The sequence below is a fragment of the Mustelus asterias genome, chromosome 1 (genome assembly GCF_964213995.1).
Source record: "Mustelus asterias chromosome 1, sMusAst1.hap1.1, whole genome shotgun sequence".
Lineage (NCBI taxonomy): Eukaryota > Metazoa > Chordata > Chondrichthyes > Carcharhiniformes > Triakidae > Mustelus > Mustelus asterias.
Genome location: NC_135801.1, coordinates 132,836,175 through 132,859,824, shown reverse-complemented (window position 1 = coordinate 132,859,824; position 23,650 = coordinate 132,836,175). Strand labels below are relative to the sequence as shown.

The 23,650-nt window shown below is 49.0% G+C and overlaps 1 protein-coding gene across 1 annotated transcript; it reads right to left on the bottom strand.

The window, feature by feature from the left end:
* On the bottom strand, window positions 1-18,977 carry LOC144510792 (granzyme K-like). The gene is made up of 5 exons (XM_078240725.1): window positions 18,884-18,977; window positions 17,748-17,892; window positions 13,439-13,574; window positions 12,339-12,611; window positions 1-147 (listed from the first exon to the last, which is right to left on the bottom strand). Exons 1-5 carry the CDS (start codon window positions 18,975-18,977, stop codon window positions 1-3), a joined length of 795 nt encoding a protein of 264 aa, XP_078096851.1.
* Window positions 18,978-23,650: the final 4,673 nt, after the last annotated feature.

The following is a 23,650-nucleotide window of genomic DNA, read 5'->3' as shown; positions in this document are numbered from 1 at the left end:
TCAATCTGTTATTTTCCGAATCCACTTAATGTACTCATTTGTGATCCTTGTATAAATTCCAGGCTTGTCGCGAAGTCCACAGTTTTTCTCGAGAGATACAATTCCTCTGAGCTCATTCTTACATATCAATGGCCCACCTGAATCCCCCTGAAACAACAAGCAACATTGATTCATCTAAACCTACAGGAAAAGCATCAAGACTCCCGCTCAATAATTGTATGCATTAAAGAGCTATTAAGAGCATTCCCTGAAGGTTGTATAGAGAATAAACAAGGACTGAGATTCATCCTGCAATATCTAACACATTTAGGGCAGTGGTGGTGGATGATACACAAACCTCAAGCATCATTACAGTCATCAGAATCCCAAGAGGGTGTTGCTTAAACTCAGATAGTGATGGACCGCAGGAGAGAACACAGAGCCTTGTCTTTATATACTTATGAGGCTGAAGTTTCTCGCCCTGCCCGCTGGTGGGATGTTCCAGACTTGTGTAGCGGGATCCCTCTTTTTAACTCCACTGGGTTTATTTTAGGTTGGGTTCTCCGTCACCCAAACCCCACCAATGCCCGAGTGATTCTCTCTCTTGCCGATGGAACAATGGCCACCTTGCGTCTACTTCACTAGAGTAGCGCTCCCAAGAGAGAGAAAAGGAAACTGCTGCCTATCCACTACCTGGCAGCCTTTCCTGAGTGGGCGGTTTCGAAGCGCCCAGGGTACCCTCAGTTCTAGACTCCGGAATTATGATAAGGAATATTTATATTGTGACTTAGTCAGAGATCATTGGTGAGAAATTGAAAAGATCAAAACGGACTCCAACGGAAGTCAAAGATATATATTTATTAAAACATCAAGATCAAAGGTCACCAAACACCAGGAAAACAACACACCATGCCTTATGCTCTATGAGACTATAACTATGGAAGGAATACTAAAACGGACGCAACGGAATTCTTACTTTATACAAGTTTACCACGTCTTAAACTATGAAAGATGCATACAAAAGCCCCCCCCCCCACCTTTCCCCAAAGCCTCATCCACTATGATGATCTCGGGAACTTCGCGAATTACCGGAGGGTACTCACAATCCTAGTTTAAATTGCTCAGTGGGCTTCAGGCTGCGTGCTGGAGGCGACCGAGTGGAGAGTGCTGTCATGCTGGTCTGAAGAGAAAAGAGAGAAAAAAATGGCCGGCCTGACCCTCCTTTTATATTGTAAACTTGAATTCTTTTCCTGCCAACTCCGCCCCCCTTCCAACCGGCAGTTTCCACAGACAAAGGCTTGCTAGGGTTATCTGCAGCTGCGATCTTACAGTCCATAGAGACCAGATGGTCCCATCCCAGGTGATAGGTCCCTTGCTGTCCTGTATTGTTCCATCGGAGATCGTTTAATTGTTTTCCCATTCGGGAAATGGGCTTCTCCTCGCTCTGGGACAAGGCCATTATCACCTGTATTGAGTCCAGACCAGGTGCATTGTCTTGCTGCCGGCCTAGTCTGGTGATGTCGTCAGGTCTTTTTGTGCTGCTGATAACCTAATCAGCAGTCTGTCTGGTTTCTGGCTGCTTGCAATTTTTGGACTGGGCCCCTTCACACACACACACACACACAGGCTGGCTGGGCTCCCTGGGACATTTTTGGTCAAGTCCTAAAGCCAAGTGTGGCCACTTTCACAGTTCTTTAGGATTCAAGTCCTTTTCCCAGCTCATAAAAAAAGCCTGAGTTGCCCGTAAAACTTACAGATGCCCCTTCGATACGTCCAGACTCGCTTGGACCGTATCGACATAAATGTTTGAGGGGCAACACTTCTCCTCCTTCGTGACTGTAAGCACCCCCTACTAACCCGCGAAGCTCTGTGTCCCGAGGAGTCCCCTTAATCTGAGCTACACCCCTTTTATATACAGCAACACAGAGAAAGGTGACATAGGTAGGTACATTACAACAATCCCTTGCAATATGCGGGATGGAAAAACATTAAATACACCAAGTACAGCAATAAACCAGCGGCCCCCAAACGTAGGGGTTACCGCATATATATATACAGAAACTTCACAGCATTGGGATACAGTAGCGGTTTTCCTTTTAACAACGGCTGGTATAATAGCTCTGTCTCGCGAGGGCACCATGCTGGTAGACGCACTTCAGTCAAATTTAACACAACAGAGGCAACAGCGTAATGTACCCCCTGGTACAATACCTTCTTGGTGGGGACGAGCACTAGGCCATTCTCGGGCCCCTTGGTTGTTGTCGGACAGTTGTGGGGGTCGATCGGTTGGGCCGTGGGCAGGGGTCTCTTTACCTGAACCAGCAGTTCGGTAGCTTTCACAGTCAACCCAGCCCAGGGAGTTACACATCCCTTCCCACTGCGGTCCCAATTTATCCCGCCCCCGGAGTCCTGCCACGACCTCACGAAGGTGATCGATGCCCCTTGTGGACATACCCTGGCAGACCCCCATAGGCACAAATATATCCCCTGGTCATAAGCCCACCACTTCTCCCAACATACAGTAATCCCTCCTGGTGACCCCGTGATGGTCCGGTAGGTATTATTGTCCAGTGGTTCCCAGTCCGAGGATCGATCCCTCATGTCCGGGCTCAGCTTCCTGAGCCACCACCACCTCCCCAAAGGAACATCCCCCTTACAGGTTAAACACACCCGCCTGCCCTCAGTCACCCTAACCCGGTCAGTCGCCACCTGTATCTCTTTGCAGAGTACAGAGGCCTCTCCGTATGTGAAGCTCTGGTGGCTGGGGTACCTGGTCGAGTTCGACCCCAGCCACCCAGGCCACCTCCCCACGTGGGAGTAGCGTGCCTGCTCCGAGGCCACCAGGTCTCCCTGACCGGTAGTTACGAGGGGTGCCCTGCCGCCAGAGCACCCATATACCAACGACTCCTCCATTTCCCCTCTGCGGGTCTCGCACATCTCCAGGCACATTGTTATACTCAGTATCCATATGGCAGGACGACCCATCTGTAAAACAAAACAGAAGACCTCCTTGCCTCCACATTGCCGTCCACCCTTCCTGAAACCACTTCAAACGGAAGGGCGCCATTGTATTCCCCGCTTGCAGTTACCGCTTTTGAAATTGCCGCCGTGCAATTTCACAAGCTGCCGGCTGCGGTACAGTATTTCGCAGCCCGGCTCCCCAGGGTCCTAGTGCCCTGCGTCCATTCTTAAACAATGGAAGTTCCCGACCTCCACACTACTGTTCCCAATTCGGAAAACATCACATACACAGAATAATCTACACGGAAAACTACTAAAACAACCAGAACGTGAAACCTATATCTATTTACACAGCCACCCGTCTCCGGGTGGCCAACTTAAAACTGATCCTCACCCTGCTGAGGCCAGTCGTCTGCCTGGCCCGATAGTCCGGTCCGGACCTCCGTGGGCCGAGGGTCCTGACTGCCCCTGGCCTCCCCTTCCCCAAAGGGTTTCCGGAATCCCTCTCCGTTCCCTGCGGAGACTGGGCTACCCGTGGCCGCACTTGGTAGTGCCCCACACCTTCTACTTTCCACCCGGGCCCTTTTGCTGCGGGGTCGGGCCCTGAGTGCCATGTGTGGGGGAGACCACCTTACCGGGGGTCTGGAGACCCTGCTGCTCCGACGACCCCTCCCTGACTCCCATACCAGAGGTGATACCTCCATCTCCTCTGCCTCCCTAATTTCGGCCTCACTGAGGCAGTTGACCCGGTCAGTGAGCTGATGCTCGGGTAGTTTAAAATTACCCGGGCTGGGTGCTTGTATCACCGTTAACCTCACTGCGGCCGCTACCTCCGGTGCTGCCCAGCTGGGACAGCACATTGTCACCTGTTGGGTAATGGTGGGGTCCTGTATTTCCCCTACTGTTTCCACCTCTACGGGGGCTTCCTCACTTGCTACCCCCTTCCTCACTCCTTTCTTGCTCTTCCCGGCCCTGGTGGGGTCGAAGAGCTTGCATTGGTTTACATGAAACCATTTCACCTTGCGGGGGAGCTGAACAGCGTATACCAGGGGGCTGGCCTTGTCCACTATACTGTACGGCCCCGCGTACAGTGGCTCGAAGGTCCCCACCCGCGCAAAATTGCGGACCATCACCTGCTCTCCTATGGCCCACTCGTGAGTTGTGCGGGGCTCCAGCAGCAGCCTGTTTCTGCGGTGCTGGGCCCCCATGTTACTGGCTGCCTGCCAGTGAACCTGCTTAGCTGTTCCAACAGCTGTTTTGCGAACTTATCCCTATTGACCTCCCTGAGCTGTCCCTCTGTCAGGGCAGGTACCATGACATGAATCGGAGTCCTCATGACTCGCCCGGTCATGAGCTTGTGTGGGGAATATCCTGTACTCCTGGACTGGCTAGCCCGGATCCCCATGAGTACTAGGGGCAGAACTTCCACCCACCGGTTAGGAGAGTTGCCGGTCTCCTTCCGCAACCTCTCTTTAATGGTGCGGTTCAACCTCTCTACAGGACCCGAGGACTGGGGGTTATAGGCCACATGCCATTTTGCCCTGATACCCAGGACCTTAAGGGTCGCCTGCATGACCTGTCCCGTGAAATGACTACCCTGGTCCGACTCCACAAACTGCGGGAGTCCCCACCTGGAGAACACCTCCCTGACTAGGATCTTGGCCGTGCCTACAGCGGTGGCTGTTCGGCACGGGAAGGCTTCCACCCACTTCGAAAACACATCCACTAATACAAGGCAGTACTTGTATCCCCCTGCAGCGGTGGGAAGGGGTCCAATATAGTCGATCTGTACCGACTGCCAGGGCCCCTCCACCCTACGGACGTGCCCCAGTGAAACCTTCCTCTTTTGGGGATCGGGGTTATTCGTGGCACACACTAAACAGTTCGCACAAAAGTCGCGAACGTCCTCCCGGAAGCCAGGCCATCATCCTACCTTCTCTACCCGCTGCCAGGTGGTCTCGGGACCGGGGTGTCCTGCTCCCGGGCTCTCATGAGCTACCTCTATGAATTCCCTCCTATGCTGGGAAGGCACTATCCACTGGTCCCCTCTAAAGAGCATGCCTTCCTTTAAGGTCATGTCCTTCTCTCCATAAGGACCCTCTACCCTTTCCTGCCTACCCAGGGCTGCTATGGCGGTCTTCAACTCGGGGTCCTGTGCCTGAACAGTGGCTAGATCTGGGGCCAAGGTCACTCTTGGATCCCCTCTCCGGGGCTGTCCCCTGACTGCTGCCACCTGTCCTTCCCCGTAAGGATCCCACTCTACCCCGTACCTAGCCCCCTCTCTGGCCAGACTGTCTGCCCTCTGGTTCCCCTCACCCCGTGGCTCTGTCTTGGAGTGGGCTTTAACCTTATGGATGTACCTATCCCCGCCCTCTCCTACAGCAGCCACTATCCTCTCTAACAGGGGTTTTGTAGCGAGGGGCTTCCCATCCGAGGAGGTGTACCCTCGGCGGGACCAGATGGCCAGATACTCCGTGCACGAGTTGCACGTAAACATGCTGTCCGAGCAGATGGTGTATGGAATGGGGAAACGCTCCGGATGTGTGACCACATACATCACTGCGGCCAGCTCTGCCTGCTGAGCGCTCAGTGTGTGGGGGAGCTTGAGGGCCAAGGCTATCTCTGCTTTGGGGTCCCAGATCCCACAACCCGTGAATCTGATGCCCCCCGATACGGAACTGGATCCGTCTACGTATATCTCCCTACCCGTGGGATGCAGCCCTGCCCAAAAACCAAAACCTACCTCCCATACCCCCTCTACGGAACAATGGTGTGGCTCCCCTGGGTACACCAAGTTGGCTGCGAGCTGTGGCTCACTCAGCCCCTTCACCCATAGCGCCATTTGGGACAACAAGAGAGTCCACCGGGTGTTCCTGGCACTACTGACCGTGCCATCTTTAATCTGGCCGTTTAACAACATTTGGGTTGGGGTGTGATGGGTCAGGAGGGTGATGGGTGCCATTCTAATAAAAACCTGCACCCGCTTCACCACCCAGTATGTGGCTAGCAGGTGCCGCTCACAGTTGGAGTATGCCCGCTCCACTTCTGTGAGAACTCGGGAGGAATACACCACTGGCCTCAACTTGCCGTGCCGTGCTTGGAGGAGTACAGCACTCAGGCTATCACTGCCAGCTGCTACCTCCAGGAAAAATTCCTCCCGGGTGTCAATGGCTCCCAGAGCTGGGGCCTTTTGCAAGTCCTCCTTGAGTCGGACGAATGCCGACTCGCACTTGCTGTCCCACTCCCATTCCACCCCCTTGTACAGCAGCCTGAGCAGAGGCGCTGCAGTCGCGGCGTAATCTTCAATGAAGTCACGGCAATAGCCTGTGACTCCCAAAAAGGATCGTACCCCCTAACGTCTACCGGGACTGGGAGTTCCTGCACTGCCTGTCTCCTGGCCGCATCTATCCCTCTCTCCCCAGCCCTAAGGGTTAAACCCAGGAACTTGACCTCCCTCAACCCGATTTGGGCTTTCTTGGGGTTAACTTTTAACCCTCCCTTATGGAGTAACCCCAACAACTCGTCTACCAGGGGGCCATGTTCCTCGCTACTGTCCGTGAACAGTAGTATATCGTCCACATACTGGACCAGTCTGTGGGGCTCACTAAACTCTTTCAGGCATTCGGCCATGCACTGGTGAAAAATGCTGGGGCTGTTGTGGAAACCCTGTGGGAGACAGCTCCATGTATACTGCTGCCCCTTAAACGTGAAGGCGAACTTATACTGGTCCTCCCGCCTGACTGGGATGGACCAAAACCCATTCGAAATATCCAGCACTGTAAAAACAGAGGCTGACGCTGGAATTTCTCCTAACAGGTCCGCCACTGCTGCTACCGTTGGGGCGCATGCCAGAATATTCTTATTAAGGACTCTGTAGTCCACTGTGGCCCTCCAGGAATTATCTGGCTTCCTCACCGGCCAGAGCGGTGAGTTCACATGTGTGGCAATTGGCCTCAAAATGCCTTGCCTTACCAGTGAATTTAGGGCCACCTCTAAATCTGCCTCCGCTTCCCGGGGGAAACTATACTGTTTCTGAGGTTGGGACATGGGGTCTCCATCTATCCTGACCTCTGTCCCAGTGACCCTCCCGCAATCGTGCTTGTGGGTCGCAAAGGCGGCCAAATTCTTCCGGACATACCCCCTATATTCCTCCAAGGTATTCCCTACCATGGCTTCCAAATCATACCCCTCCTTGGGTTTCACTACACACAAAGCCCCCCTTTCTTGTGCCCTCTCTATGACCATGACCTCCTTCTCAGCCCCTTCCCCTGCTATGCCCCACAAACAGTGGTTCCTCAGATCCACCAAGACCCGATGAGCCACTATAAAATCGGCGCCTGGGATCCCCTTTCCCTCCTGCTCCCATCTCATCAGGACGCATTTCCACCGCGCCTGGAGTGTCCCCAACCTGATGGACAGGGGAACAGAGAAAAAACCAGTCTTCTCGTTTCCCGTGAAGCCAACAAGACTGTAGGGCGCCCCGCTGGATAGAGGGGATGTTTGGGGATTGTCCGTGTGGACAATGGTACTGGAAGCACCTGTGTCCAGTAGGTAACTCCCGACCACATCCTGGACCTCCATCCTGACCCAGGGTCTCCCGCATGGGCCATACTCTAATGGACAGAGGAAGGTGGGCTGCCCCGCTGGCAGTCATAAGGGAGCTCGTGGTGCGGGTGCGGGCTGGCCCTGGCCTGTTGCCATCGCTACCTGCCCGGACCCTGTTGCCTTGGTCTGCAGATAAGCCAGCAGATCCTTTACATCGATCGTCTCCGGGGTAAGTGCTCCTACCACTGGGGTTGGTGTCTTTTTCATGGGAGCCCTTTCCTCCCTGCTCGGGTTCCTACACTCCCTCCTGAAGTGCCCGGGCTTCCCACACCCATAGCACACCGGCCTCTGGTCTGAGGCCTGGCTGCCTTCCTGCTTCCACTCCCTCCTAGGGAGGGGTGCCGGTGCGACCTCATGCACCTTGCCCTTATGGGGCTTTTCCTCACTTCCCTCCCCGTTGCGATACGCAAGGGTGAGCTTTCTTATTACCTCCGCCTTGTTAAGGTTGGGGTCCAGCGGGTCGAACCAATGCTCAGCCTTTGCCCTAACTCGCGGAAGGCAGTTAGCCACGAGAGTCTTCAGCCAGTGGGCTGTCCTCTCGTCCAGATGTTGCTGGTCTAAGGGAGTCCCACACGCTCCCTCATACACCGTCCATAGCCTGTCTGCGAACATGTCCGGGGACTCAGCGACTTGCCTTGTCTACCACACCCTCGTGAAGGGACTACCCTGATTTAACCCCATGGCCTCCAGAACTGCTGTCTGTGCCGCTACCCATGTGGCAGGTCTTCCCCCTTCCCTGGAGGTCACTGCCTTACATAGATATGAGTCTCGGGTCATCAGTAATAGTTTTACCCGTTCCACCTCATCACAGTCGTTTATGTCAGCTGCCTGCTGCACCTCCATAAAATGTAATGACGGGTCTCCCGCCCTAGTCAGTCTTGGGATGTGGGTTACCATCCCCCTGAGCACATGTGCCCCATGGGGAATTATTATATCGCTCTCTATCGGTCCCCTTGCGTCCCCTCCCACCGGGGGACCATACTTTCTTTGTCTAACTGGGCACACATGCCCCACATGAAGCTGTTGCCCCCCTGCCTCATCGGCATCCGGCTCTCCCTCCATGCTCGATAGCCCCACCACTCTGGGGTGTGCTACCCATGTCGGAGACACCACAACCTGGGGATACTCCACTGACCCCCCTTGGACCCGTCCCTCCCTGGACGTCCCGAACCCTACCTGCTGACCCGGACACATTACCGGCATCTCAGGCAGCGGTCTGTCCCCTTTCCCAAAGGAATGGTGCGCTATACCCAGCGGACACGCCGCCACCTGGGGGTACCCCATTGACCCCCCTTGGCCCTGCCCCGCTCTGGACAGCCCGAACCCCACCTGCCGACCCGGACACGTTTCCGGCACCTCAGGAGGCGGTCTATTCCCCTTAGCGCCCGGGGAATCATCCGCTGCGAGGAGCCCTCTGCCCCTAGGGGACCTTCCTGGACCTCCCAGGTGCACCCGTCCCCTGACCTTGGACAGAGCCTCCTCCAGCTCTTCTATCCGTGCCTGGCACGGCCCATGCTCGCCATCACCTAACTCGTCGCAAGCCACCCTGTACGCTGCCTGGATGTCCCTGAACCTCCCTTCCAGCTCCTTGTACCTCTGCGCACCTTGAGCCAGGAGTTCCTGGGCCTCCCGTTCCCTCTCCTTTGCCTCAACTACCTGGCATTGGAGGAATTCCTTTTCGTATCGGTGTGACTCGCTAGCTTGTAGGATGCACTGCCTCGCATCAGTTAATTCATTAAATAACTGTTCCTCTGCTCTAGCGCTGTTCCCCGCGCTGGCCCTAACTTTGCTCAACTCTCCCTCCAGAACAGCAATCCTCCTTTCCATTTTGGCTACCTGCTGAGACAGGCAGGCTAGCCAAACTGCCTTTTCCAACCCTTTAGTGTATTCCTTGCTCTCTGTCCATGCAGCCGCAGCCATTACGGGCTGCTCTGCATTGATTAGTGCTAATACCCATGTTTTGGTGAGGTTGACCTTTTTCCACAGATATGAGGAGATTCTCTCCTCCATTTTGCTTCTTTCCCTCACCCCCTCTGACAAGTCACATATTCCAGACCACCGGAGTCCTGTCGCGGTCGCCATTGTAGCGGGATCCCTCTTTTTAACTCCACTGGGTTTATTTTAGGTTGGGTTCTCCGTCACCCAAACCCCACCAATGCCCGAGTGATTCTCTCTCTTGCCGATGGAACAATGGCCACCTTGCGTCTACTTCACTAGAGTAGCGCTCCCAAGAGAGAGAAAAGGAAACTGCTGCCTATCCACTACCTGGCAGCCTTTCCTGAGTGGGCGGTTTCAAAGCGCCCAGGGTACCCTCAGTTCTAGACTCCGGAATTATGATAAGGAATATTTATATTGTGACTTAGTCAGAGATCATTGGTGAGAAATTGAAAAGATCAAAACGGACTCCAACGGAAGTCAAAGATATATATATATAAAAACATCAAGGTCAAAGGTCACCAAACACCAGGAAAACAACACACACTGTCTTATGCTCTATGAGACTATAACTATGGAAGGAATACTAAAACGGACGCAACGGAATTCTTACTTTATACAAGTTTACCACGTCTTAAACTATGAAAGATGCATGCAAAAGCCCCCCCCCCCACCTTTCCCCAAAGCCTCATCCACTATGATGATCTCGGGAACTTCGCGAATTACCGGAGGGTACTCACAATCCTAGTTTAAATTGCTCAGTGGGCTTCAGGCTGCGTGCTGGAGGCGACTGAGTGGAGAGTGCTGTCATGCTGGTCTGAAGAGAAAAGAGAGAAAAAAATGGCCGGCCTGACCCTCCTTTTATATTGTAAACTTGAATTCTTTTCCTGCCAACTCCACCCCCCTTCCAACCGGCAGTTTCCACAGACAAAGGCTTGCTAGGGTTATCTGCAGCTGCGATCTTACAGTCCATAGAGACCAGATGGTCCCATCCCAGGTGATAGGTCCCTTGCTGTCCTGTATTGTTCCATCGGAGATCGTTTAATTGTTTTCCCATTCGGGAAATGGGCTTCTCCTCGCTCTGGGACAAGGCCATTATCACCTGTATTGAGTCCAGACCAGGTGCATTGTCTTGCTGCCGGCCTAGTCTGGTGATGTCGTCAGGTCTTTTTGTGCTGCTGATAACCTAATCAGCAGTCTGTCTGGTTTCTGGCTGCTTGCAATTTTTGGACTGGGCCCCTTCACACACACACACACACACACACACGCTGGCTGGGCTCCCTGGGACATTTTTGGTCAAGTCCTAAAGCCAAGTGTGGCCACTTTCACAGTTCTTTAGGGTTCAAGTCCTTTTCCCAGCTCATAAAAAAAGCCTGAGTTGCCCGAAAAACTTACACTTGCTGAATGTGACACCACCCCGCCCCCCGCCCCCCCCCCATGGCAGATTCCCTGGCAGTCTGGTCGGTGAAGAATGCAAAATGCTGTAGACATTGGAGGGACTGAAAGATCTCACCAGTGACCAATGGTGAGCCACTTCCTCCGGTGGAAAACCCACCATGGGGAGGCAGCGGGAAGGGGCACAGAAAATCCACCCACAAACTTGTCTTTTAAAATAGAGGCACATTACATTCTCACACCTCTCAAAGCATCAAAATTCTTTCAGCCTGCTCCTATATATACTCTTTTGGATTAGACCAATTAAACCAATTGAAACTGAGGGACAAATCTAAAGGGATTCTGCATCAAACAAAAACAGATTGCAAAGGAAACACAAAACATCAAATTGAGGCATAGATCTGGTGGACTCTCAGAGGTTTTTTCCCAGGGTGGAAATGGCTGCTACAAGAGGACACAGGTTTAAGGTGCTGGGGTGTAGGTACAGGGGAAATGTTAGGGAGAAGTTTTTCACACAGAGGGTGGTGGGCGAGTGGAATCGGCTGCCGTCAGTGGTGGTCTTTTAAGAGACCCCTGGATGAGTACATGGGACTTAATAGGATGGAGGGTTATAGGTAGGCCTAAAAGGGAGGGATATGTTCGGCACAAGTTGTGGGGCCGAAGGGCCTGTTTTGTGCTGTAGTTTTCTATGTTTCTAAAATATGATTCAAGGGATCAATAAAGCACCCCAATCCCCATGGTGCCCATCAGGCATGAAAGGCTTCATTGGTACCAGCAGACACCGTCTCCTATATATATTATGTATATATGACCACCTGTGAGTCCCAATTAATACCCACCCTTCAATACAATTAAAATCAATTGTTAAGTGTGCCAGATTGGAAGCTCTTGTAAACACTTAACTCCCACTACCATTCACCAGCTGCCATATTTTCTAACAGCAGCATGGATTGAATCACTGTAGGTATTTTTCTGAATGGTTTTGTTTCATGCAATACACATGCTTTACACTCTGCATTAATTGAAGATAATGATGGGCTCTCCCACCTTGGTTGGCCTGGTAACTTCAGTAAATATGGTACCCAGATATGATGGTGGGATGAGCATCAGCAAGCCCGCCCCACCATGGAATACAGTGCTAAACCTCTGGATGCATAATTGATGATGTTGGGGCTGGAAGACATGGCATGGTTTCCCATCGACCTCTGCAGTGGGAAGCATTCCCTGTTCCTCTCTTAACCATGGAGAATTTCATCCTATATTTAACTAATTTCAGATGCATTGACATCCTCACAACAGAGAATTTAAGTACATTATATCAACTAAATAGATTAAATTCATTATTCCTTTTAATAGCTCAAAAGTAAATCAATGAAGTACATTTTATGCAGCACTAACTAAAACAGTTAATCCTAATAGTTGTGTTCCGATATTGCAGCCACTTTTTACCCAATCTAGCTCACCTGGCATGCATCCTTTCCACCTTTGCTGTCACCAGCACAGAGCATGTCCGTGGTTATTACAGGGTTGTTGTTGTAATAATTCTTACTGTTGCACTTTGCTCTGTTTATGGTGGTTACGTTCACTTCCTTGAGGTTGTCAGAAAGCTTGTTTGACTTTACATTTGTCTTTCCCCATCCCACAACTGTGCAGATAGTTCCATCATTCACATCCCAAGCATTTTTGGGCAGAGGGAGAACATTCACAAACTTGTTAAGTTTTGCCTCAGTCTGCAGCTGTAAGAAGTAAACATTTTTTTTCATGGTTTCTTTCATACATTAAAAGTCCCTGAAATGAATGATTTACCTTCCACCTTCTCCTTAATATGACATGAAGAAAGTGCTGGAGACACTCACAGCTCAGTTAACAGCTGTGGAGGGATCGGACAGGTTAATGTTTCGAGTGTGGAAGCTTCACTAGAACTGGAGGCTGTGACAGAGAAACAAACAGGATGGAACAAAGGGAAGATGGATGGGAAATAAACAGATTTTTAAATTCTGTTCATCTGTAAATTCCCCCAGTTCTGCTTCCTCCATAGATGCTGCCTGACCTCCTAAGATTTTCCAGAATTTTCAGTTGTTTTTGATTTATGTGGGGGTAGGGCCTGGGTGGGATTGTGGTCGGTGCAGACCCGATGGGCCAAATGGCCTCCTTCTGCACTGTAGGGTTTCTATGATTTTCTATGATTCTATTTCCACCCTCCGTACATCTTTTTCTTGTTTATGTTCTTAAATAATGTGGTCTATTTTCATGAAATGCATGATAATATTTTCTGTTTCATATATATTTTCTGAATCTCTGATTCAGTTCTTCCTAACTCTTTAAAAATATAAACATGAAACTTTGATGGATTAAATTCCCTTAATTGCCTTAAACATTTACCTATGAAGGGATCAAATCTAATTTGACCTTTTCTGCCCCAGTGATTTTAAATTTTGTATGATCTGTCCATCTCTGTCTCTGGACTTGAAATCTGTTTCTCTCCCCATCGATGCTTCCAGACCTGATGAGTTTTCCCAACATTTTCTGATTTTATCCCATGACTTTGGGTTCTCCATCTAACTTGCACTGTCATGTATGTTCTTGGTGGTGACGTGCTTATGCCCACAGCACGCGGAAATATGTAAGAGCTATGTAAGTGAGGTGGGAAGAACTTTGCAGCATTTCCCGGTCTCAAAGCCAGGTTGATTAGAATGCTCCTGAGGAAAAGATTGAAGGATCAGAGGAGAACAGATTCATGAAGAGCCTAAAAAGGTAAGTTGCTCCCTTTGCTTTTGACTGGAGCTTCAGCACTGGGCCTTCTGGCCACTTGAGCACCAACCATGCAGCGCATGATTAAACTAAGACGACGTGTTAATTAAGAATGCTTCAGTTTTGAGTTAACTTTATTAGGAACAATAAAAAATCAGAGGGATTTGAATGAGTAATTCAATAAAATTATGAAGAAGTCTGTAAAATAATTATAGGAATTGACTTGGTTAGTTTTTAAAAATATATTCACTCGTTGGATGTGGACACTACTGACTAGTCAGCTAGCATTTATTACCCATAACTAATTGTTCTTTAGAAGGTGGTGGTGAGCTGTCTTCTTGAACTGCTGTAGCCCATGTGTTGTAGATAAATGGACAATTCTGTTGGGATGGGAATTCCAGGATTTTGACCCAGTAACCGTGAATGAACGGTGATATATTTCCAAGTGAGGATGGTGTGTGACATGGAGGGAAACTTCCAGGTGGTGGTGTTTCCATGTATCTGCTGCCCTTGACTTCTAAATGGTAGAGGTTGTGGGTTTGGAAGGTGCTGTAGAAGGAGCCTTGGTGTGTTGCTACAATGCATCTTGTAGATGATACACACTGCTGCTACTGTGTGTTGATGGTGAGGGAGTGAATGTTTATTGTGGTGGAGTGGGGTGTCAATCATGTGGGCTGCTTTGTCTAGGATGGTGTTGAGCATCTTGAGTGCTGTTGGAGCCACACTCATCCAGACAAGGGGACAGTATTCAATCATACTCCTGACTTGTGCCTTGTAGATGATGGACAGGCTTTGGGGAGTCAGGAGGTGAGTTACCACAGAATTCCCAGCTGCTGACCTGGTCTCACAGCCACAGTATTTATATGGATAACCCAGTTCCATTTCTGGGCATTGGTAACCCCAGAATGCTGATACTGGGGAATTCAGTAATGGGAATGCCATTGAATGTCAAGGGGCGATGGAGATGGTCATTGCCTGGCACTTGTGTGGCATGAATGTTAATTGCCCACGTATCAGCCCAATCCTAGATATTGTCCAGTTCTTACTGCACATGGACATGGACTGCTTCAGTATCTGAGGAGTTGGAAATGGCGCTGAACATTGTGCAATCATCAACAAACATCCCCTGGCACACAAAAGCATTAAAAATAATTTGAATATAGACATCCCATGCAAAAATCAGCATTTAGGAAAGAAAGAAAATAAACAATGGCTTTTGACTCATGTATCTGGGAACATTAAACAATAAAATATCATGCATTTTAAGAAAAAGACAAGGTACACAGAATATTGGTAATAGTTATATTTTAGATGTTTTACCCGGTAGTACAAACAACACAAAGGATAAGGTGCCACATTGTGTCTATTTCAACCATAACACAATGAGAGTGAATATGGAAATAATTTATTAAATCTCACTTACTTGGAGCAGCATGATAAAGAACAAAGAACAAAGAACAGGACAGCACAGGAAACAGGCCCTTCGGCCCTCCAAGCCTGTGCCGCTCCTTGGTCCAACTAGGCCAGTCGTTTGTATCCCTCCATTCCGAGGCTGCTCATGTGACTATCCAGGTAAGTCTTAAACGATGTCAGCATGTCTGCCTCCACCACCCTACTTGGCAGCGCATTCCAGGCCCCCACCACCCTCTGTGTAAAAAACGTCCCTCTGATATCTGAGTTATACTTCGCCCCTCTCACCTTGAGCCCGTGACTCCTCGTGAACGTCACTTCTGATCTGGGAAAAAGCTTCCCACTGTTCACCCTATCTATACCCTTCATAATCTTGTACACCTCTATTAGATCTCCCCTCATTCTCCGTCTTTCCAAGGAGAACAACCCCAGTCTACCCAATCTCTCCTCATAGCTAAGACCCTCCATACCAGGCAACATCCTGGTAAACCTTCTCTGCACTCTCTCTAACGTCTCCACGTCCTTCTGGTAGTGCAGCGACCAGAACTGGACACAGTACTCCAAATGTGGCCTAACCAGCGTTCTATACAGCTGCAACATCAGACTCCAGCTTTTATACTCTATACCCCGTCCTATAAAGGCAAGCATACCATATGCCTTCTTCACCACCTTCTCCACCTGTGTTGCCACCTTCAAGGATTTGTGGACTTGCACACCTAGGTCCCTCTGTGTTTCTACACTCCTGATGACTCTGCCATTTATTGTATAACTCCTCCCTACATTATTTCTTCCAAAATGCATCACTTCGCATTTATCCGGATTAAATTCCATCTTCCACCTCTCCGCCCAATTTTCCAACCTATCTATATCCTGCTGTATTGCCCGACAATGCTCTTCGCTATTTGCAAGTCCAGCCATCTTCGTGTCATCCACAAACTTGCTGATTACACCAGTTACACCTTCTTCCAAATCATTTATATATATCACAAATAGCAGAGGTCCCAGTACAGAGCCCTGCGGAACACCACTGGTCACAGACCTCCAGCCGGAAAAAGACCCTTCGACCACTACCCTCTGTCTCCTATGGTCAAGCCAGTTCTCCACCCATCTAGCCACTTCTCCTTGTATCCCATGAGCCTTAACCTTCTTAACCAACCTGCCATGTGGGACTTTGTCAAATACCTTACTGAAATCCATATAGACGACATCCACGGCCCTTCCTTCATCAACCGTTTTTGTCACTGATGTCGTGTTTAAAGCTTTTACTGTCAAAGCAAATATGAGGAAATATGAGGAAATTTCTGCTTCACCGTGAGTTTTTGTGCTGAGTTGTCTTTGTCTCTGCTCAGTGAATCTGTCCCAAGAACCACCTGAATATTTTGGTCTTTAAATTTGCTATGTGTGATATGAAGAAGACACATTCAGTACATAAACTGTTAAATTCACTTCAGAATGTCACCTTAAAATCCCAGAGCCACTCAACATGGATTCCAAATTATTTCAATTGCAGCAAATGCTTCAAAGAATAATCATGAAAAGATCTCCATTTTGATGTTTGAGCTTTACAGGATTACAGCACCAAAGGAGGCCATTCAGTCTATCATGTCTGCACCGGCTCACTGAGCAATTCACTTGGTGCCATTCCCCTGCCTTCTCCCCTGGTTAGGAGTCTCCTAACTTATATAATGACGAGTGCAGCCTCCTCCATTTCTGGGATACTCAGCACAGTTTACTGAATAACCAGGGTGGCCACTAGACCTGTCACCAACTGATCAGTAGGTGCAGATCCAGGGCCTTGTGGATTGGCAACAGCTTGAATCATTGGTACAGTCAGTCCCAGTCTCCTACACAATACAATGGCAGTGTAGAGTGGCGAGCAATAGCAGACTGCCAAGGAGCTCCCACCACAGACGCAGCAACAGCAGCGGCTCACTGTTAGGACCGGCTGCCCCGAGTCAAGGGTCAATTTAATCCCATCATCTTTTAGTATTAGAGGAGCAACCTACCCCAGTCACTGCAGGCCTTTCGGGAGCATTTAAATGTAGGTAGCAGGAAAGCACAGTTAGGTACAGGGACAAACAGAGCACTGAGGTAATGTGAACAGTCTTATAATTTGGACACATCTTTCTATACATAAAAGTAATGTAAGCATCTCACACTGTGTCACACGATCATGAAAACCTTTGAAGGAAGGAGCACTAATTTGGGTAAGTTTCTTTTTCACTCAGTTGACGTTTATGGCAAAGTCTCATTGGGCCAAAGGGAGCAGCTGTGGTGACACTGGGAAGGGGGGCTCGGGAAGGATAAGGCTGAGATGCTGCCACTGCAGTTGATCAGCCAGTGAAAGGGTCCTGCAGCATCTGCTCTCCAAAGCCTCTAGCAGCAGTGGCCGAGAGAGACACAGCTGAGTTTATATCATAGATAAATTGAAGGTGTTCTCACTTGCATAATTTATTATTCACAAATATTAGTGGCTGTTGAGTTGTCAGCCAAATAACAGCCTGACAGCAGTGTATGTACTGAAGGTAATGAGGAAATTCAGGGCTATTATGAGAAACGTTAACAATAGACTGCCAGATAGAAGATATAAACTACTTCTAGATCCTCAAAAACTGTGTAAACCTTGACTGATTCCATCATAGGGAAAAGATCCAAAACACTCAACTGTTCTGAAAATGGTTCATACACAGATTACAGCTTCTGTAACTTACAGATTGCAGTGTGTTGCAGTCAATACCCATCCTCGTTTGATTAATATTCCTCCACACTCATGACGTTGATGAAGTTGGATTGATGCCATGTAAGGTTTGGAATGAGGTCTAACATCTTTACCCCCAATGATTTCCACAGCATCATCTAAAAGAGCAGACACAGAGAAACTGTATATTGGCTGAGCAGAGAAATGTGACTGATACAGAGAACACACAAGTGCTGAAGTGTATATGGTCTGGTCAGGATCACTAATTGTTCCAATACTTGGTTAAATCTGGAGACTAAAAATGGAGCGTGCACCTGGAAGTTAGCAGTGGTCTTTATCTCTGTGGAAGGGAGAGCTATGGGTGCCGCTTGGCATGGGAAAACAGACCTTCCAACTCCACAAAAAGAGATATTTTCACAGTTTGCTGCTATTTCCCAGTGGCCTTCAGCATTCTCTCTCGGTAACACTGGTAACACTACTTAAGACCTGGTACACGTGTACGGCAGAAACTCTGTCCAATTATACTCCGTGTAGAAAAGGCAAAATAGTCTTGTTGTAAATTTGGGAATATGGAGCTACTCACTTGTTTTGGAATTGAAATGACAGCTGGATGATAGAAATGGAGGGAAGAAGATCAGGTGACCCAGAGACCACCTGTCAGAAACAAGAGAGACTTTCCAGGAGCAGGGTATATAGGAATGGGGCTGGGAGGGCTGGGAGTTTAAGGGTGGTTAAAGGTGTGAGTGTGGGTAAATTAAAACAGAAGAAGCCTCAATGTTTCTTGTCAGGCCGAGCACTCTTTGTTCTGTCTCTTTCACGAACCACGCTGATGTTATCAGCGAGGATGTGCCAACTTAGAACAGTGGTTTGTGGTGATGTTTGTTTTTTGAAATGGTGTGAGGAATCTTGTCCCACCATCGCTATATAATTAGTAAAGACTATTTATTAAATTAAAGACAAATACACACGAACAGGAACACAATACTCCAAGACAATTAAGTACATAAAAAACTAACTACCAACATATGTTATGTCGAAATTACCCCTTGTTTGAAAATATATCTATGATCCCTGAACTCTTTAAGATTTCCCTCTCCCAGACAACATCCAAATTTATAAATCTATAAGTCAAATCCAGCTCATAGTTACCACACAATACATGGCTGAGGATCAAGTATGGGAAATGCCTTTTCCTGGTCCAGTGAAGATACTTAAACTGCCTTTGCATAATTTTCTGCACCATCTTGGCTCAAAGATGTAAATGCTGGCCTAGCCTCCTGGCTGTGAGTTATGGACTGGTCTCTTGGCTGTTCAATGTAAACTGGCAATTGCACCATTTTTGATTCGCCATTCTGTGTATTTGACTGTCTACATCTCTCAAATTCCTTGGGAACGATCTTATGAAAGAAATTCTAAGCTCAGAATGAGCATGAAAACGGGAGAGTTTTGGATCCGTTTTTTTTTCGGTGAGCCCAAATGTCGAACCTTATGCACTTTGTGCGTGAAAAACACCCGGAAATCTGTTTCTCACCTGTAAGGGGAGTGGGTGGGGCCTAAATCACCTGAAAGCTAACTGAGAGCGGCAGAGGGTACAATTGTGCATGTACAGGTCTCTGCCTCTGCTAGATATTGCCAGGCTCTGTGGCATTTTGAGACGGCACCTGGCCGGACCGATGTTTGATTACATCTGTGGAGAGCAAAACAGAGCTAACATTTCGGGTCTGAATGACTCTTTGTCAGAAATAGGATGAGAGTTACACTGTTGATAGGGGTGGGGGGAGGTTGGTGGACCAGGAGGGGATGGATAGAGGGCCAACATTGGATGGAGACAAGGGGACGATTGACAAAGATATCATGTACAAACAGACAAAGGGAACGTAAATGGTGGTGATTATGGCTAAGAAGGCTGTTCATAGCGGCACATTAAGAGATCAGAATGTGTTAATGGCAGAACAATGGTAAGCAGTGTGTCAAAGGACAACCTGGGATGGGTAACAGATGGCTCTAGTGGGGTGGGATGAGTATAAGGGAAAAAAAACATGGAAAGCAGGATTAAAAAAAAGAGAAGAAGGTGGTGGGGGCGGGGGGATGGAAAAATAAATCAATGGAAGCATTTTTTGAAAAAGGTGGAAATGGGGTGAAGGTAGAGGAGAGAGTTCATGGTCTGAAGTCTGGAAGGCAGTGCCTAATACGAAGATCAGGTGCTGTTCCTCCAGTTTGCATTGTGCTTCACTGGAACATTGCAACAGGCCAAGGATGGAGCAGGATGGTGTGTTGAAATGGCAAACAACAGGAAGGTCTTGGTCATGCTTGCAGATGGACTGAAGATGTTCTGCAAAGCGATCACACAATCTGCGTTTAGTCTCTTCAATGTAGAGTAGGTCACATTGGGAGCAGTGAATGCAATAGATCAGATTAAAGGAGGTGCACATGAAGCGTTGCTTCACCTGAATAGTGTGTTGAGGTTCTTGGATGGTGAGCAGGGAGGAGGTAAAGGGGCAGGTGTTGCTCCTTCTGCGCTTACATGGCAAGGTGTTGTGGGAAGGGGTGAGGTGTTGGGCATGATGGAGGAGTGGATCAGGGTATCCCGGAGGGAATGTTTCCTGTGGAATGCTGAAAGGGGAGAGTGAGGGGAAGATGTGTTTGGTGGTGGCATCATGCTGGAGTTGGTGGAAATGGCAGAGGATAATCGTTTGAATGCAGAGGCTCCCACATTTACCTCAACTCTTAGTGTTTCACTCTCTGCAGCTTGCACTCTGTGCTGGTTGCACTTTAGCCTTGCTTAGGCTTGTCCTGCTTCAAAACCCAGATTTGACTGCTTTACTTAATTAGCTGCCCCCTATGAATTACAACACCAGGAGAGTTTGTTTTTTTTTACTTTCCTTAGGCCTGAAAGAAGCTTAAATGTCGATCCTTCAATTATCAGCAGTTTGTTAGATTTTAAGAAAGCAAAAGATTAAGATTTATTTTCTTAAACTCCCACACTTAGTTCAACTCTCAGTGTTTCACTCTGTGCAGTTTGCATGCACCGGGACCTATCTTCCTGGCCCTGGCTTTCCCCTAACCAAACTTACATCTGTTTAAGGATGCCCCATACCTGGAGTTGCAGCTCTAGTATTGGCCACAACTAGTGAAGGGATGGTAGATCCTGGGAGAGGGCTGCTCCTCTTGTTGGATCACAGCCCTGTCAGCAGTGGCCTCTTAACTGACCACCACTAGAAATCTGCCGTCGCAGGTCTTACCAAGGCTCGATCATCTCCTCCTTCCAGCCCCGCCCTGGGCCTTCCAGTTCAGCAGATAAATTAAGCCGGTATCATAGAATCATACAGCAGAGAAGAGGCCCTTCAGCCCATCGAGTCTGCACTGACATGCAAGAAACACCTGAACTCCCACCTAATCCCATCGACCAGCACTTAGCCTACATAGCCTTGAATTTTATGATGTGTCAAGTGCTCATCCAGGTACTTTTTAAAGGTTGTGAGGCAACCCACCTCTACCATCCTCCCAGGCAGCGCATTCCAGACTGTCACCACCCGCTGAGTAAAAAAGTTTTTCCTCACATCCTATGTCTGGTAGAATGGACAATGCGTTCCATTCAAATTTTGAGCTTTAATTGAAATTAAAAGTTAAAGTTTATTTATTAGTCACAAGTAAGGCTTTCATTAATATTGCAATGAAGTTACTGTGAAATTTCCCTAGTTGCCACATTCTGGCACCTGTTCGGATCGATACACCTAACCAGCACGTCTTTCAGACTGTGGGAGGAAACCGGAGCACCTGGAGGAAACCCACGCAGGCACGGGGAGAACGTGCAAATTCCACACAGAACATAGAACATAGAACAGTACAGCACAGAACAGGCCCTTCGGCCCACGATGTTGTGCCGAGCTTTATCTGAAACCAAGATCAAGCTATCCCACTCCCTATCATCCTGGTGTGCTCCATGTGCCTATCCAATAACCGCTTAAATGTTTCTAAAGTGTCTGACTCCACTATCACTGCAGGCAGTCCATTCCACACCCCAACCACTCTCTGCGTAAAGAACCTACCTCTGATATCCGTCCTGTATCTCCCACCACGAACCCTATAGTTATGCCCCCTTGTAATAGCTCCATCCACCCGAGGAAATAGTCTTTGAACGTTCACTCTATCTATCCCCTTCATCATTTTATACACCTCTATTAAGTCTCCCCTCAGCCTCCTCCGCTCCAGAGAGAACAGCCCCAGCTCCCTCAACCTTTCCTCATATGACCTACACTCCAAACCAGGCAGCATCCTGGTAAATCTCCTCTGCACTCTTTCCAGCGCTTCCACATCCTTCTTATAGTGAGGTGACCAGAACTGCACACAATATTCCAAATGTGGTCTCACCAAGGTCCTGTACAGTTGCAGCATAACCCCACGGCTCTTAAACTCCAACCCCCTGTTAATAAAAGCTAACACACTATAGGCCTTCTTCACAGCTCTATCCACTTGACTGGCAACCTTTAGAGATCTGTGGATATGGACCCCAAGATCTCTCTGTTCCTCCACAGTCTTCAGAACCCTACCTTTGACCCTGTAATCCACATTTAAATTAGTCCTACCAAAATGAATCACCTCACATTTATCAGGGTTAAACTCCATTTGCCATTTCTCAGCCCAGCTTTGCATCCTATCTATGTCTCTTTGCAGCCTACAACAGCCCTCCACCTCATCCACTACTCCACCAATCTTGGTGTCATCAGCAAATTTACTGATCCACCCTTCAGCCCCCTCCTCTAAGTCATTAATAAAAATCACAAAGAGCAGAGGACCAAGCACTGATCCCTGCGGCACACCGCTAGCAACCTGCCTCCAATCCGAAAATTTTCCATCGACCACCACCCTCTGTCTTCGGTCAGACAGCCAGTTACCTATCCAATCGGCCAACTTTCCCACAGTGACCCAAACCGGGAATTGAACCCGGGTCCCTGGTGCTGTGAGGCAGCTGTGCTAACCACTGTGCCACCGTGCCACCCCAATAAAATTATGGAGATTAATTTTATGGTAGCCTCTAATGGTGAACTTGAAGGTGGGGTGGCACGTAAGATAAAGTGGATGGCCATCCTTCTGCCGATTCGCCCACCCCTGACCGGTCACCCATATTACGGAGGGTGGGTGATGCATCAGGCAGCCAAACGTAGGCCTATCTGAGGCTCTTATGTGGTTAATTAACTGCTACTTGAGGGCCTCATTCTGCCTCTGCTGGAATTTTTCAGTCTGCTGGCTGAGATGGAAAAAAGGGAGCTTTGACAATGTCAGCTTCTGTTGGGCAGGAAGGGTGGGTAGCTTCTTTGAGATGAGGGCTTTGTGCCCATCAGGCTCCCTCCTCCAAAATATCTCCCCTTTCTCTCTCCCCTCCCAGCCCTTTGAAACACAACCGCCACCCCCACCCCCCCCCCCCCCCCCCCCCGCCCCACTCCCTTCCCCATTGCTGGGATCTCCCAGTTTTGTCCACCCAAAATCCCCAAACTTGCTTCAAGTCTGGGAGACAATGGGTGAAATTTTCCCATCCCGCCCACCATGGTAACCATAGCAGGCGGGACATGCAGCATGCAAAGGCCTGTTGATCTCGGACGGGATTGTCCAACCTTGGGAGGTGCACGGCCGGAAAAGCCCACCCAACTGCTGGAATTTTACCACCTTGCTCGTCCAAGGCCAACAGAGAATGTCGTTTCTGCGAGCCTCGCCCGTCCCGATTCTGGGGCAGCCATGCCAGTAAGATTTCGACCAACATTTTGGGAACTGATTGTAATCCCAGCTGTGTCCACTACACTCTTCTGGCGCTGCGAGCTTATAGAACTGCCAATCAGTCAGATTGGTTTGAGGGGTTGCAGTTCCTGTCCTAACCTATTCACGCAGACTCCAGTGTAAGGGCAGGCAACCTGATTTCAT

Bases quoted from the DNA above. Each gene is read 5' to 3' on its own strand.
- LOC144510792 (XM_078240725.1), bottom strand. From the start codon at position 18,977: ATGGTGCAGAAAATTATGCAAAGGCAGTTTAAGTATCTTCACTGGACC. The intron at 17,893-18,883 runs GTAACTATGAGC...CTGCTCTTTTAG, and splicing joins CCTCAGCCATGTATTGTGTG to ATGATGCTGTGGAAATCATT. The intron at 148-12,338 runs GTGAGCTAGATT...TTGTTGTTTCAG, and splicing joins GTGGAAAGGATGCATGCCAG to GGGGATTCAGGTGGGCCATT.